At 30.3% G+C, this 15,339-nt stretch overlaps 3 protein-coding genes across 3 annotated transcripts in view; all 3 read left to right on the top strand.

Annotated features, from left to right (window-relative positions):
• Positions 1-558, top strand: part of LOC108756898 (feline leukemia virus subgroup C receptor-related protein 2-like) — a 3,222-nt gene extending 2,664 nt beyond the window's left edge. Inside the window, 1 exon segment of the mRNA XM_018501053.1 lies at positions 168-558. Coding sequence (XP_018356555.1) covers positions 168-513 — 346 coding nt within the window. The 3' untranslated portion in view covers positions 514-558.
• The window catches only part of LOC108756896 (feline leukemia virus subgroup C receptor-related protein 2-like), an 8,673-nt gene extending 8,107 nt beyond the window's left edge, over positions 1-566 (top strand). Inside the window, exon 8 of the mRNA XM_018501050.1 lies at positions 538-566. The gene's annotated coding sequence lies outside the window, so the exon portion shown is untranslated. The remainder of the gene's footprint in view (positions 1-537) is intronic.
• Positions 567-2,209: 1,643 nt separating this feature from the next.
• LOC108756897 (feline leukemia virus subgroup C receptor-related protein 2-like) lies at positions 2,210-12,144 on the top strand. Its single transcript, XM_018501051.1, has 8 exons — positions 2,210-2,426; positions 2,501-2,732; positions 2,887-3,124; positions 3,692-3,903; positions 3,987-4,090; positions 4,195-4,305; positions 4,614-4,920; positions 11,687-12,144. The coding sequence occupies exons 1-8, from the start codon at positions 2,227-2,229 to the stop codon at positions 12,089-12,091; spliced, it is 1,809 nt and encodes a 602-aa protein (XP_018356553.1). The 5' UTR covers positions 2,210-2,226; the 3' UTR covers positions 12,092-12,144.
• The last annotated feature ends 3,195 nt before the right edge of the window (positions 12,145-15,339 follow it).

The raw sequence follows: 15,339 nt of genomic DNA, 5'->3' as shown, positions 1-15,339 counted from the left end.
TATATATATATATATATCTATATCAAATAAATTATGAAAAAAAACAATTGTAGAGTTTAAAATCATATTCATTTAGAACCTTTTTATTACATTTTATTTGATATATATTTTAAATGTTATCTGTCAAAAATCTTAGAGAATTTATTACATTCTATTATATGTTATAGATACTTTATGGCGGGATATCTGACAATATCACTTGATTTGTGCATTGAATTTACGTATCCAGAGTCGGAAAATATACCTGCGGGACTTCTCAACATAGTATCAAGCATTTACACCATTATACTGATTACATTGTTAGGATTATTAATGAACATGTATAACGACATTCCGGTGTACATCGGCTTATGCTTGGCTTCGTTGCTTGGTTTCATTTTAACCATTATAACAAAAGACGAGCAGAGACGACAAGACGCAAGAAAAAAAGCTCAATATGAAGGAATCGCTAGAATTGAAAAACAAACCGATGGTGTTCCAGAAATGACTCAACTAACTTATAGCATTACTTAACTGTTACAAATAATCATATTAAATCTTTTAATACTAATAAATTTTGAAACCAATATCGTTTTATTCATGTTCTAATTTTTATCAATGTTTCCTAAATAATATATTACAATAAAATGGTTAAAAAGATTCATTTCACAATGTGTATGCGCAGATGAAAATTATACATTGCTTTTTAAAAAAACTGTATGTTAAATTTTTTTTTTACAAAGGAACTCTTTGCCAACAAGTAATATGGCATACTTTCATATTACCTCTATCATAAAACGAAATGAGATTTTTCTAAGAAAATTGACTTTACAATATGGTAGAAAAAAAGATTTAACATACGGTTTTTTTAACGCCACATAGTAACGTTAACAAAATAATCAACGTTTCTTGCATAACACTGAAATTAAAATTTGACAATTTATCGTTTTAGAAATTATAAATAGTCATCAATTCATTTTGATTTTTACTTAATCGTACTAGTTAACATTTTGGTATAATATTTCATTTTACGCATTAAGAGAAAAACTATTTGATGTTTGTAATTATAATTATTATATAACTATAAATACGATTCTGACTGTCGTAGTATTAGCCAAGCCCGTCCAATTTGAGCTCCGAAATCAAAACGTGAAGTCATCGACGCAAAAAAATTCAATACAAAATTTCAAGGACTGTAAAGTGTTGATAAGCGTCACACTCAGATACATATCAATATTTTATAATCCCCGAAGTCTTACCTACATTGAATTTATTGCATCGTTGGCTTTGCGTTTTGGCTCTGGAGCTAAAATTGAAAAGGCTGATATTGTAATAGTAACTATTGTAATAGTAACTATACGTATAATCCTATCAACCAATATATGTAGTTGGTAATCATAAATTACTATAATTACAGTTAGTACAAAAATGGTTTAATTTACCATAAAAAACAATTTAAATAGCTAATTATACAGTCGCATCAGCTCTTCGCATAATTTATATGCAAACTTTTGTCTCCATATTTCCAATTGCTTGAATAAAAATGCAATAGCATACATTTTATGTCACAATATAATGCATTTTATATTTACACTATACGTGTAGATTATTCAATACCACAAAAATAAAATAAATAACGCACAATATCGCAGTTGTTTTAAAAATGAAAAAAAGTGCTGTTTCTGAATAAATGAAATGTTTTTGAATCTGATAAAAATCGTGATAAGACTAAGTATAAATCTTCTTAGATTTGCTAATGACGTTACTTTATTTGTTCATGTGTAGATAAGGTAAATTGTCATGTATAGATAAGGTAAATTGTCATTAAACGAGTCTATCTGTGCAATAGAAATCTTACGTATATGACTTGCAGTTACATTTCATCTCAATTTCAATCAATACCAATTTTTTTATTATTGTGTCATTTTCAAATCCGCGAAATTTGAACAATCCTGTAATGTAAAATACGATTCTAAACCACGCTACTTATAAGATCATTATTCTAGATTTAATAAGGCAATTTTAATAGTGAAATTAACGATATGAAATTGTACAATTTATATTAATAATTGTACAATTTATATTAATAAGATATATACTACGCATTTCGGAACTATGCTTTTGCACATATTGAAAACAAATTTCAAGAAAAGTGTAGGATTTAAATTTTTTCAACTTAAATAGAACACACACATACAAATCAAAGTTATACTTTACGGAACTTATTTTGCAAGAGTGAAAATAATAATGGAAGATAAAAGCCAAAGCAAAGTACTCACAAAAAAAGATCTAACAAAAATAACAGAGTTTGGCGAACCAACCGACCTCAAACAATTAAAATTGAAAGTATATAAAAAGAGGTGGCTAATGTTAATTATCTTCATGATTTATGCTGGATCGAATTCTCAATGGATAGAATACTCGATTATAACCAACATAATTACTAGGTATCATATTTTTTTCAAAATATAAACAACTTTGAATGTAAAAGTGTCAATGTCTTTTTTTATGTATTATTTAGGTATTATGGAGTGTCTTCAATGATGGTTGACTGGACCTCAATGTCGTTCATGGCATTTTACATAGCGTTTATATTTCCAGCGTTGTACGTGACAGACAAATGCGGTCTGCGATGGACCATCACCATAGGCGCCGGTCTTAACTGTCTTGGTGCCTGGATAAAAACATTGTCCATTCAACCCGATAGATTCTACGTTGTTATCATCGGTCATTCATTAGTCGCTCTTGCGCAGGTTATATCTTTTATAATAATTCACTTTATTAATCTGTATCAAAAATCTCGATATTATTATAACTTTTGCCTTTCCTCTTTTTTTATGATTGGATCATTACTCTGTATTCTCTACAATTTACTTATAAAAGAGTAATTATTTTATTTTGTATCAGACTACAGTGCTACCGATACCAGGACGATTGGCCGCGCAATGGTTTTCTTCTACCCAAATCTCGACCGCCACGTCTTTGAGTATTTTCGGCAATCAATTTGGAGTGGCGTTGTGTTTTCTTTTAGGGCCTATAATAGTGAAAAATCATGACAATTTGGATGATATCGGCAAAGATTTGTCACGTTTATGCTGGATGGTCGCAATCGTCTGCACAATTGCATTCGCTCTTGTGCTTACATGTAAGTTCAATCTATTATTAACAGAACAAGTAATAGTTTCGACAGTATAAGTATTTAATTCTCATCTAAAATTAAACATATCTGAGCTAATACAAAAATGTTTTCCTAATTTCTTTATACTCTCCCAAACATGGGAAATCAATTTTTAACTTAATAAAATAATAAAAAACCAAAATTATATATTTGTATTACATATGTATATTAATATAAAATTTATACTTTTATGTACCCATGCAATGTGATAACTTTAGTAAATGATATTTGAATGTATCTTTTAGACAACCATTTATAATTGATGTTCTAAGTAACCTCTTCTCAATATTAATTGAAAAAAACTATCCTTCAATCTATCTAATTTTTAATGTACTTAAATTCTCCAATACAGCCTATAATCCACTTTAATCTCAATCCCTTTATCCAGGTTTTATTTTTATTTATTCCAGCTATATAATCACACACAAAGAGAGCAGAAGCGAAAGAAGGACGATAAACCGTTAATTAATTAAAGATCTCACACTCCAAGAAAAATTATCGCGTTTTAATCTTCTCAATGTGCTTTTGTATCAGTATTTCAGAACGAACCAAGACTACCGCCGAGCGAGACACGAGCATTGCAAAAAATGAATCGGATGAAGAAAAGAGAGGAATTCGTGGAGCCGATTAAAGGGCTTTGCAGAAACAAAAACTTTATCATGCTCTGTAATTCCTATGGTTTGAACGTTGGTGTATTTATTGCTGTGTCTACTTTACTCAATCAAATATTCCTCGCACACTTCGAGGTGAGCAACATCTAAGAACGTTTTCATATATTTTTGCAAATATATCTAAAGGTAAGATATGTATAATCGCTCGTATATTTTAGAATGGAGAAGAAGACGCAGGCAGAATTGGTCTAGCCATAATTCTTACCGGTATGGCCGGTTCTATTAGTTTTGGTATCATCCTTGACAAAACGCATAAGTACAAGTAAGAAAAAAAGTTGTAATTGTCTAAAAAATCCAATTAAAATTCACGTTATCGTAAATCATACGTTGGAAAAATCAGCAATAATTTATATTTTTTATTTTCAGACAAACTGCCTTGACTGTATACTTTCTTACATTCTGTTGTCAAGTAATATTCGCAATATTTACATGCATGGGTATAAAATGGATGGTGTACGTGTCGGCGATTTTCTTAGGGTAATATATCGATATTCATTATTTATGCACATATTAAAAATATTACTATTTCAAAAATGTATTGTGTAAATGCAATAGAAGTTCATCTTTTAACAATTTAGTAAAATGAAATTATTGCTCTCACAGTTCTTACTGTTAATATTTTAGGTTCTTTTTTCAATGCATATCAATCAAATTGTGATATAAAGCAATTGTAAATTTTAGCATATTTATTTTTTTTTTCTATTACATTTTATTTGACATATTTTAAACATCATCTGTCAAAAATCTTATAGGTGCTATGTATTACATTCTATTATTCGTTACAGATACTTTATGTCGGGTTATCTGACCATAGGATATGATTTGTGCACCGAATTCACATATCCAGAGTCGGAAAATATATCTGCGGGAATACTCAATATAACAACCAGCCTTTACAGCATAATACTCATTATATCGTTAGAATTATTAATGAACACATACGGCGACATTCCGGTGCACATCGGCTTATGCTTGGCTTTGCTACTCGGTTTTATTTTGACCGCTATAACAAAAGATGAGCAGAGACGACAAGATGCGAGAAAGAAGGCTGAGTATGAAGGAATCGCAAGAATTGAAAACAACATCGATGGCGTTTCAGAAACTATTATCTAACTTATAGCATTACTTAATAGGCTTAAAACATACATACTGAAGGGCCATAGGTGACTATCGATGACTCCAACCATGGTGAAAGTACATTAGATGTGCTCGTGCGCATTTTGAACATATATAAGAAAAATAGTACCCAGAAGCCAACATGTTGCAGCGGTTATTTGAAGTTGTCATTATGACATTATGTTGCGTTCTTTTCTTCGGAAATCGAAAAAAATATAAAATTCTGCATCCTTTTTTTCGGGAACTATTTATACATTTTACTTGACATATACTCATTTCCATAATATGTCACTTCAAGGTTACTGCAATGTAAATGTTTAAAATGGCCGCATCTGATTATGCGCAGAACGGTACAAAATTTCGTATCGAAAATAAGCACACCTAATATACTTCCAACATCGGCTCCAACATCTATTTGTTCTTGTCTGAATGCTTGACCGTAATGAGCATGCATCGATTATTATTAGGTCTGTTCGCGTTGCTTGCACTTTTTTCACTCAACATCTTCACTTTCTTTCTTTTTAACACCCAAATATACATCCCATTTTCAATGCAAAAATATTTTAAAGATTTTAAACAACGCGAACAGACCTATTATGTAGTGCTAAGAGTGTTGTACTTTCGCCTTAGAACATATACATATACATATGTACGTTCAAAGCTCGCATATAAATCACGCGCAAACGCATAGCAAACAAATTTTCAAACAAGGACAGATAAATATTGGAGACACTTTTATTACATTGCTCAAGTACGGAATGGCTCTTCCAATATGTATGTTCTAAGTTAATATGCATAAAATTAAATCGAATAATATTAAATCTTTCGATACTAATAATAAAAGTAATAAATATCTAAATTAATATAATTTTATATATATATATTCATGTTTAAATTTTTATCAATATTTCACTTCCTAAATAATACATTAGGTACATTAGGACAATAAATCGCTGAAAAATTAATCTCACATTATGTGCGCAGATGAAAATTACACGTTGCTTTTTACGAGATCCGTATATTAAATCTTTTTTTCTTCAAAAGGAACTTTTGCCAACATGTAATATAACATACTTTCATATTGCCTCTACCATAAAACGGAACGAGATTACTCCAACAAGATTAACTTAACAGTATGGTAGAAAAAAGCATTTAACTCCACATACATAGTATCCTTAACAAAATAAGCAATAAGAATCTTGCATAACATTGAAATTAAAGCTTGATAATCCTTCTTCTTAAAAATTATAAATAATCATCAATTTGTCTTAACTTTTATTTAACATTGTGGTATAATATTTTGTTTTATATTTGATCTTAATATTTCGCATGAAATAATTAATTTAAAATAGCAAACGACCGTCATTGTAACAGGTATGTCACTTTTAGCATTTCCACAAATCTTTTGTTTGTTTTTATGTGTATTACACAAACGTATAATACAAAAAGTGACATAAATCATATATTGTGAAAAATGAAAATTATAAATAAAATATAAATACAAAATAATAAATGATAAAATGGTCATATTTCAATAGAATTTAAAAATATATTTGTAAGCAATTTAAATATGAATAAAAATTCATATTAAATATAGATAAACGGTAATAAAATATGTAATAAATTTCTCATATTTTATACAACGTTTAAAACATACAAGTATGTCACATAAAGCTTAAAACTTATCGGTAATCGTTAATCACGAAAGAAGAAATATTTGTTATGTAAGCATTATTTTCCCACTGCAAAGCAATATTTTCTGTGTCAGAATCTTTTTTTCTCTCTAGCGAATATCTTTATGCTGATTTTAATCTTTTAAATACTAAAAAAAGTTCTATTTTATGGTGATTGTTCTCAAACATCTAGTCTAAAAATAACATAGAAACGCAAAAGCCATATGGATTTTGCCGCGCGCATATCGATGAATAAAAAAAGCCATTTTGAGCGTTAACGCGGAACCTTTATCGATAAAGAGGAAGACAACTGCAGCGTTGTTTTTAGATATCACAAAGCCATAGAAATGAACGCCGCATAATACGCTGCATTTGACGTGTGACATGACGGACGCGTCTACCACTTGTTACTCGATCAGAATACTTGATATACTCAATCAGAGAACAAAAGTTCTCTCGACACGCGAACTATTATATCGCATGCTTTCGATCAATCCGACACTCATGTCGTCTGTCTGCGACAGCGTTGTTATCTCGATTTCGCGAGTCGCACGATAGCGCACCGCGTGCTCGTCTTTTCTATTTATCTTTCTTATCGTGCGAATACGACAAGAAAGTAAGTTGAACGTCAAAATTTGTCAGACAGAAATTATTTCCCTCCTCTTATTTGCAGTAAATATCTGCACGCAGATGTGCGCTAGCAGTAACTTTACGCGCAAATATTTCTAGATCTTAAAGGAATTTTACATTTGTGCATTTTTGTCAGAGGCTGCACGATAAAAAAGTCTCTGAATCTCTCTGTTCTATAATCAACAGGCTAGAAAAATTTGTACGAAGAAGTAAAAGAAATATTAGAAATAGAGTCTAACTATAATACATTAAGGAATTCTGGTTGAAAAAATGATCAAATTTTCTGAATCTATTATAATTCTAGTTGAGATAATCAAAATTTGGATTGATATGATTAGAATTTTGATTAAATCAAAGATTAAATTATTTATTATTATTCTTGTGATTTTTGTCCATTTTCAACTAAAAATTGAATCGAAAAAAGAATAATCGATTCCAGTTTCATATTTCTCTCTCGTTAAATTTGAATTAAAATATATCTTCTATAAGTGCGATGAGTGACAGTTGCAAAGTAAATGATAAGAAAATAGAAATTTAAAATGAGACAAATTCAAAGCGATGAAAACCTTATAAAAGCGAATATCACGAACAAATGCCGCATTATAAGCTATGATGCGCGATCGACGACACGCTTCAATCGGCAAGTTCTAAATACGGACAAGTCAGAATTCTAATTAACGTCGTCACTCAACATCACTGTCAAATCGGCGATTAATTCGCGCGCCACGTTTCTGAATCGTCCCGAGCGAATTTATATAGGCGAACAAGCAGCGGTCTTACGAATTCATAAGGTATGCATTACAGTTGCGCGCGTGATCTTAAATTCCAGACACGTCCTTAATTCACGCAAGCCATTACAACACCCGCTACTACAATGAATGTGTTCCCGCTTCCATGCCTAAAACACCCAAATGATGAAAAGCATTGATCCGGTTCTCACCAATGGACACACATGTGCATACGTTATTGTGTTATCACCTAAATTAGTTTCCATTCTTAGAATATAGCTTGTACAAATCGAAGAAAACTAAATAACGTTTCTAACATAATTATAGCATTCTTATTATTACATACACTTATTATCGGCACTTATTATGGAATCTGTTCGAAATGAACTCTATGATCAAAATTATTCCATCTTCCTTAGGAAACACAGTAGAAATCTAGAAAATAACTGAACAATTTCGATCAAAATCTATTCCAAATAATTCCATAATTTAATATGTCTATTTTTGATTCTAAAATATCTATCTCGAACTCTAGAAGTGGATATGCGAAAAAAATGCAACATATATCATTTATCCTGCATTTGATCCGGTTTCCATCAAGAGATACATGTGTAGGTATACACATGTTATTGTTATTTAAATTAGTTTTCATTCTTAGGATATAGCTTGTATAAATCGATAAAAACTATCTGACAAACAAACTAACTTTTCTGACATAATTAGCATCCTTCTCATTATTAATTTCGATTCTAAATTCTAGAAGTAACGCAGAAGAAATGTAATAATTTATCATGCACGCATAAACTCAAGAATATTTCATTTCCCTGAAAACTCGCTGCCGTTGTTTCCTGCAAATTCGAATGCAGTGCTTATCAGTATTCAAATCGCTAATTTGGTACACGATGAGAAACACACCGCGGAATATATTCTATCACGATAGTAAAACGTATTTACAGATATCTGTTCATGTATACCAATGTATTATACGTAATATTTCACTGCAGCAACTCAGATATGAAAATTCGACAGTTATAGGAGTATACAAACGTACCAAGCAACACACGTTCGATCATATTTAATTCGTCTTGCGTCAAGACTTTTATACGGTTCCGTTTCCTCAAACAGAACAAAACCAACTGAACCGTAAGTTCGACGTAAAATTGATATATATCCAGAATACAACAACAGAAATATCATTTCGCCCTGCCGCGAACATTCTTAACACGTAATATAAGTATCGTATTACGAAACAGCAGCGAAACGAAAAACGAAATCGTTTTCGTCTTCACCTTGTTTCGTATTCACGAAGCTTAGGCACCGATCTGATACATCGGTAGTTTCGCATATAAAGACAGAATCGGCGGTTCAGCAAAGAACAGTCCGAAGTTTTTCAGCGCACGTTTAGCAGCGATATTAACATCGACAAAAATGAGAGAGACGGTAAAACACTGTTAAATATCAAAGGAGCTATGATAAAACCCGTGAGTTAAATAATCTTTTAGAAGATAAATGCCTTTTAACATGGTCTAGCTGGATTTTAAGTGCTTGTATAGTTCTGTGTGAATTTATATACTACGTATGTTATATAGTCCTTTAAACTGCGCGCGCCGAAATGATTCTTCGGTCTTGAAACGCAAACTCCATTAAAGTACTGCAGTAACATCACAAGTTAGATTAACTAACAATTTAACAATCCGATGTCCATTAATATCTCAGAACGATCTTAATAGTGCTGAATGACATATTAAAATCTGTAAATAATTTTATTGCGAAAAATATTACCTCGGCCGGGGTCGAACTCGGATCTCTTGTATTCCGTACAAGCGTTTTAAGCCTTCAGATCAAGGAATGAGCATCAAATTGTTAAATTGCTAGTAATTTAACTTACGATTTTATTGCGGTAGTTCAGTGAAGTTAGCGTTTCAAGACCGAAAAATCATTTCGACGCGTAGTTTAAAGGACTACAAACGTAGTACATAAATTCACATAGAATTATACAAACACTTAAGATCTAACTTGATTGTTAAAAGGCATTTATCTCCTATTAGTTGTGTACTTATACGTACGGTCCTATGAGTTTCTTAGTTTAATATTAAATAACCTACTGTTATTTTTAACTTCCATATGTGTAAAAATCAATCCATTTCTGTGATTAGTTTCAAAGTAAACGTTCATATCAACATTAATGCACTTAGTTAAGAGAAAGTATTATGGAATTATTTGTTCGCCGTTTAGTAGATCGCCGTTACACCACTTAATATCAATAATCAGTAACCAGCATTTATTATAATGCAATTTTTTACTTTTAATTTCAAAACGTTTCTGAAGTACATTTTAGCTTTTTAGATTTAATTACGTGTAATATTTTTAATATTATGCAGCTTATATTCAGAAGTTGTGTGAATGTATATACATTTATTTGCATACATTTTAAAATGTTTATTTTTTTGTTAATTTTATAACCAAATACTGTTTTCTAAACAAAACTTATTTTTTAAGATTATTTTGATGAAAGGCCACATTACCACCCATATTTTTCTTCAAGTCATTATTCAATGTCGTCACATTTTTATATAATAGTATTATTTAATAGTGTCTTAAGTAATAAATATTTTATAACTTTTAACTCAGAGTCGAACAGTTAACAACTATTTAACAAATGTAATTATCAAGTTTTAAACTTAAATATTGATTATTAACAAAGTTATTGTGTAAAATGTAATTGGGTGCCGTAATATTATCTTCTCCTCTAATAAATTAAATTTAAATCAAAAGTACATTTTTCTGAGTTAAATTATTTAATTCCATTGTTTAAGTTACACGAAGTTGAGGTCATATTAAGTAGAAGTAGCAGTAACGGTTCATAGAAATAATTAAAAATAATTCAAATTGAGTATAATTAAACATTATAAATTTAACAACGTTTTATTTGTTCCTATCAAAATTTGAAGTATGCGTTTCTCTCACTGCCGAAGAATTTTCGTGAGTTAACTTGATTGTTTTAATTATATTAAATTAAGATCATATTGAAGAAGAGAACAACGACTTGTAGAAATAATTAAAAATCATTCAAGTTGAATATAATTCGTCATAATAAATTTAATAGTATATTTCATTTTCTTGCAAAGATATTCGACGCGTGTATTTCTCTCGTTACCGAAGAAACTGTTAATGGTCTCGTTAAACAACGGATCTGGCACACTAAGGAATATCGTGAACAATATGATCGCTAGATAATGATAGTAACGCAATAACAGTGCGCAAGTGCTTTTGCCAAGAGTTCTGATCCGCTGCTGGCGAAATGGCGAGATATATAGATAATTGCTTTTCATCATGAACAAAACGTTCACTATAACGATGAAATATTATTTACGAGATCTGAGTATTTTAATAGGCAAAAGTTCACAATAAAACGTTTTACATTTTTACGTTATATTCTATTTGCTAAACTAAAACGTTTTAAACTTCTGTACGAAAAGATTACAATTTATTTACTTATTTTATTTTTCGTCCATTTAAAATACGTAAATATGTATAATGTATGCCTTAGATAAATGGACATTGTTAAAAGAAAACAGCTCGATATTCGCGAAATAAATAAGCAGACATCAGATAAACGAATGAAAATAACGCTCTGGTTCGGACATTCGAGCGCATGTCACATCGTCTCTCTTTATTTAAATTAAATCGATTCTCTATATTTTTTTCCAGCTCATCCTCGTCCTCCTTTATATCGGACTAGCGGTGACATCAGATTTATCAGGGTATAAGCCCAGAGGTTGGCGTCCTAATGGCCGGCATTTTAATCCCTATAACAATCGATTGCATGCGTATTACGATGCTCCGGGATTACAAAGCTACGGACCCCCGGATACCGCAGCTATCTATCGCAACCCGTTAGTCACCACGACCACGACCATACGGCCACGAACCACCACTGTAAAAACCACGACAACACCTCGCAGCAGGGAACCCACGACAGCGCCGAACGAACAATCCGAGGACGATTTCGAGACGACGAATCCGGCTTTAGCGATCGCGAATTCTTTTGCATTTAATCGGCCTGTGTACGTCTACAATACCTTTCCTTTTCTACCGGCTCAGATTATTGTATAGATAATAATACAAAATGGAGAGTATCTATATAGCGAAATACACATTGAATGAATAACGAAAATTTTTATCCCATCCACTGATGTGTATATATTTATATTAAAGATATATAAATTATTGCTATGTATATTTGTACCACACTGAAAAAAATTTACGAAATTTGAATAAATATTTGTTTAGATAGTACCAATGGGATTATTTTCTTATAGTAAAGAAGTATTTGTTTAATTAAATAAAATTATACTTATAATTTAAAAATATCATTTTTTTTTTCAAGTAAATATTTATTTTCTGTAAGCAAATGGTCCTATTGGTACTATGTAAACAAATATTTATTCAAATTTCGTAAATTTTTCTTTTTTAGTGCAGTGATATGTACAGGATGTCCCAAAAAAGTCAGGACACCTAAATATCTCGGAAAATATAAGTTTTACAGAAAAGAGTTTCAGACAAAAGTCGCAGGGTTCAAAAAGTTTACTGATCTTATTAGTTTGATCTTGGATGTTGTCACCAAGGTCAGATCAACGAATATGCCAATCAAATGCAAGAGCTCAATGAGCGCTTAGTGGGTTGTGCTTCTGGTTATACCCATAGTGGCTGCGATTGATTTGGACGCTTTTCAGTATGTAATGTGACAATAAACGGTTCGATCCTATTGTCGATCGTTCTCAATATCGCAATAATATTCAATATAATACAATTAAAATCTTTGATAAGTCATACGAATCTGAACTTTAAAAAAAAATCAAATTATGCGACATGTAGCCTGTCTTGCGCTGCAGTCATAATGAACTTTGATATCCGAGCGTATTCTTATTATAATTATCAATTTAACTGTATTAAAATATTAGAATTAAATTACTTTTATTCTTATTTTACGTCTGATAAACGACAAAAACAGAATAATGATTACAAAGCACTTAAAGTGTGTAAGCGTCCAAATCGATCGCAGCTTGTATCTCGTCAATAAATGAAATATTTCAAAACGTTCTCTCTGAGGAAAATTTTATTCGAAATATATAATACACGTAACGTATACTATAACACGTCGAATAAAATTTTCCTCGAAGAAAACATTTTTTAGAACATAACTTTATAGAATAAAAAACATATATTTTAAACATTTATCCTATGCTTACTTACTTTAAACAGTAATATATGAAATATACTTTACCAACAACGGTGTACCAAGTTCACACTAAAAAGACCTTTACTGACAGAGCAGGTGTTTAGACATCTCCACGGAGTAATTTTTACTCCGTAGGCATCTTCTTTGTTCAGGTTGTGGCGGTTGTGAGAAGCTGGCGGCAAAGAGAAACCTGAGAGAGGCAGCAGAGGCCATGCCAGCCTTTTTTCTGTTACCGTCGAAATCACCCGTAAGTTACCGCCAGTACATCCATTTTCAGTTTGGGAATTACGTGACATACATTTTCTGACACTATCGATAAAATCGGATCGTTGAAAATAGATGTGGTTCGTCTCTGTACTAAATCCTCAAGATAAAAGCGTGCCGACTATATCCATAGAAGAGATAATTTAATGGGCCATTTGTTTGAACGAAAAAATTTTAATTTCGTATCTTCTACATATGTAAATAAAAGTTATTGAATTTTAATAAACAAAATTGAAAATTCGAACAAATTAATTTAGTCAATTTTGTCTTATACAATATTTATCTTACAATATGTTATAAAATAACAAAGTTATATATTTCTTTATACAAATTTCAGCCCGTTTTTATCAAACATAATTACTAGTATGTATCAAAGACTCTATAATTTCTAGCGATTATAGAGACTTTAATAAATTCAATCTTTTCTAAATATATATTGTCAATTTAATGTATAATTTAGCAAAAACGAGCTGCAGAGGCCCTCCACCACCCCCGCCAATTTTATCGGCGGTCCTCTTTTCTTTGTAAGTATACTCATCCATAAAACAAACGAACTACTAATAAAATTAGTAACCCGTTTTTGCATATAAGTATATCTTTAATTATTTTTTTTATTTTTATGTCTAATTATTTTCTTGTATTCCGCTAATGAAATTGCAACCTTTTTTTAATATTATTCTTTATTGTATTATCCGTTATACAATTCGATATTACAATTATAATACAAATTATCCACAACATAATATACAATTATCAATGCTGTTCAAAATATAATAAAAATGATAATATAAAAGCATAATTAACAAATTTTAGTAATGCGGGATTATACGAAAACATCGAAAAAATATGTATAACACAAATTTTTCTAAACCAATGTTTAATGAAATATTGATAAACGTAGAAGAAATACTAACAACAATTAGATCGTATTTACTATTAATTATTAATTTACGAATATAAAACTTAATAATATCACGATAAAAAGTAAAATTGATATATTTATAACAACACTTTCATAGCGTTCAAGATAACTATCTCAATATCAAAATCCCTCCGCCAAAACCCCTACGCTGTTTAGTATCCTATACAAAGAAGAACAATCTTCATAGTGGAAAGCGAACTTAATGTATTCTGATTTATTAAAATTTACAAGATCCATTTGCAAAAAAAAGTTAACTCGTCAAATGATCAATCAGCGATCTTGTTACAGGATAATGTGAATCTTGAATCTTCAAACTACTTACAATAGTAATAATTTTAGTGGAATGTCAATTACAATTACCATATTTATCACATCTTTAATATAATATTAAAATTTACGAGAAAATATGTTCTGCCACACATGACTAAAAATCCCTTATTAAAAATAACGGATAGAATGATTTCTTTATGCAACAGTGGTTAAAGAAATATATTTAATAATAATAAAATACATGCGTTATTGTAATTTTTTATATACATGGGTACAAAAGTTTCTCGAGTACCAACTGTTCGAGATAAATCGAACCTGCTAATAATGGGATTTTAAAAAAAAATATACTTTTATACTAAAAAATTTATTATATAAAATTTAACACTTCTTTATATTTTGTATTTTCCAAAAATTTAATTATTAATATCCCACTAATATGAGGGTACCCATTCGACTTATCTCGAATTTTTTTTGTATTCACATAATTTTAACTAAATTCGTGTATTTACGATAACATTATTAAAAAAATATAAAGCATTTTGGTAAAAATTATCTAAATTAAAAATCAAAATTTGTTAAATCTTATAATATTGAATAATCTTATAATATCTGCATATATTTTATCATAGAAAAGTACACACACATACACACACACACACACACACA

The sequence above is a fragment of the Trachymyrmex septentrionalis genome, unplaced genomic scaffold (assembly GCF_001594115.1).
Source record: "Trachymyrmex septentrionalis isolate Tsep2-gDNA-1 unplaced genomic scaffold, Tsep1.0 scaffold13, whole genome shotgun sequence".
NCBI lineage: Eukaryota > Metazoa > Arthropoda > Insecta > Hymenoptera > Formicidae > Trachymyrmex > Trachymyrmex septentrionalis.
The sequence above is the reverse complement of the archived record's forward strand: the minus strand, read 5'-3'. Positions and strand labels throughout refer to the sequence as shown.

Bases quoted from the DNA above. Each gene is read 5' to 3' on its own strand.
- LOC108756897 (XM_018501051.1), top strand. From the start codon at position 2,227: ATGGAAGATAAAAGCCAAAGCAAAGTACTCACAAAAAAAGATCTAACA. The intron at 4,091-4,194 runs GTAAGAAAAAAA...TTTTATTTTCAG, and splicing joins GACAAAACGCATAAGTACAA to ACAAACTGCCTTGACTGTAT. The intron at 4,306-4,613 runs GTAATATATCGA...TATTCGTTACAG, and splicing joins GTGTCGGCGATTTTCTTAGG to ATACTTTATGTCGGGTTATC.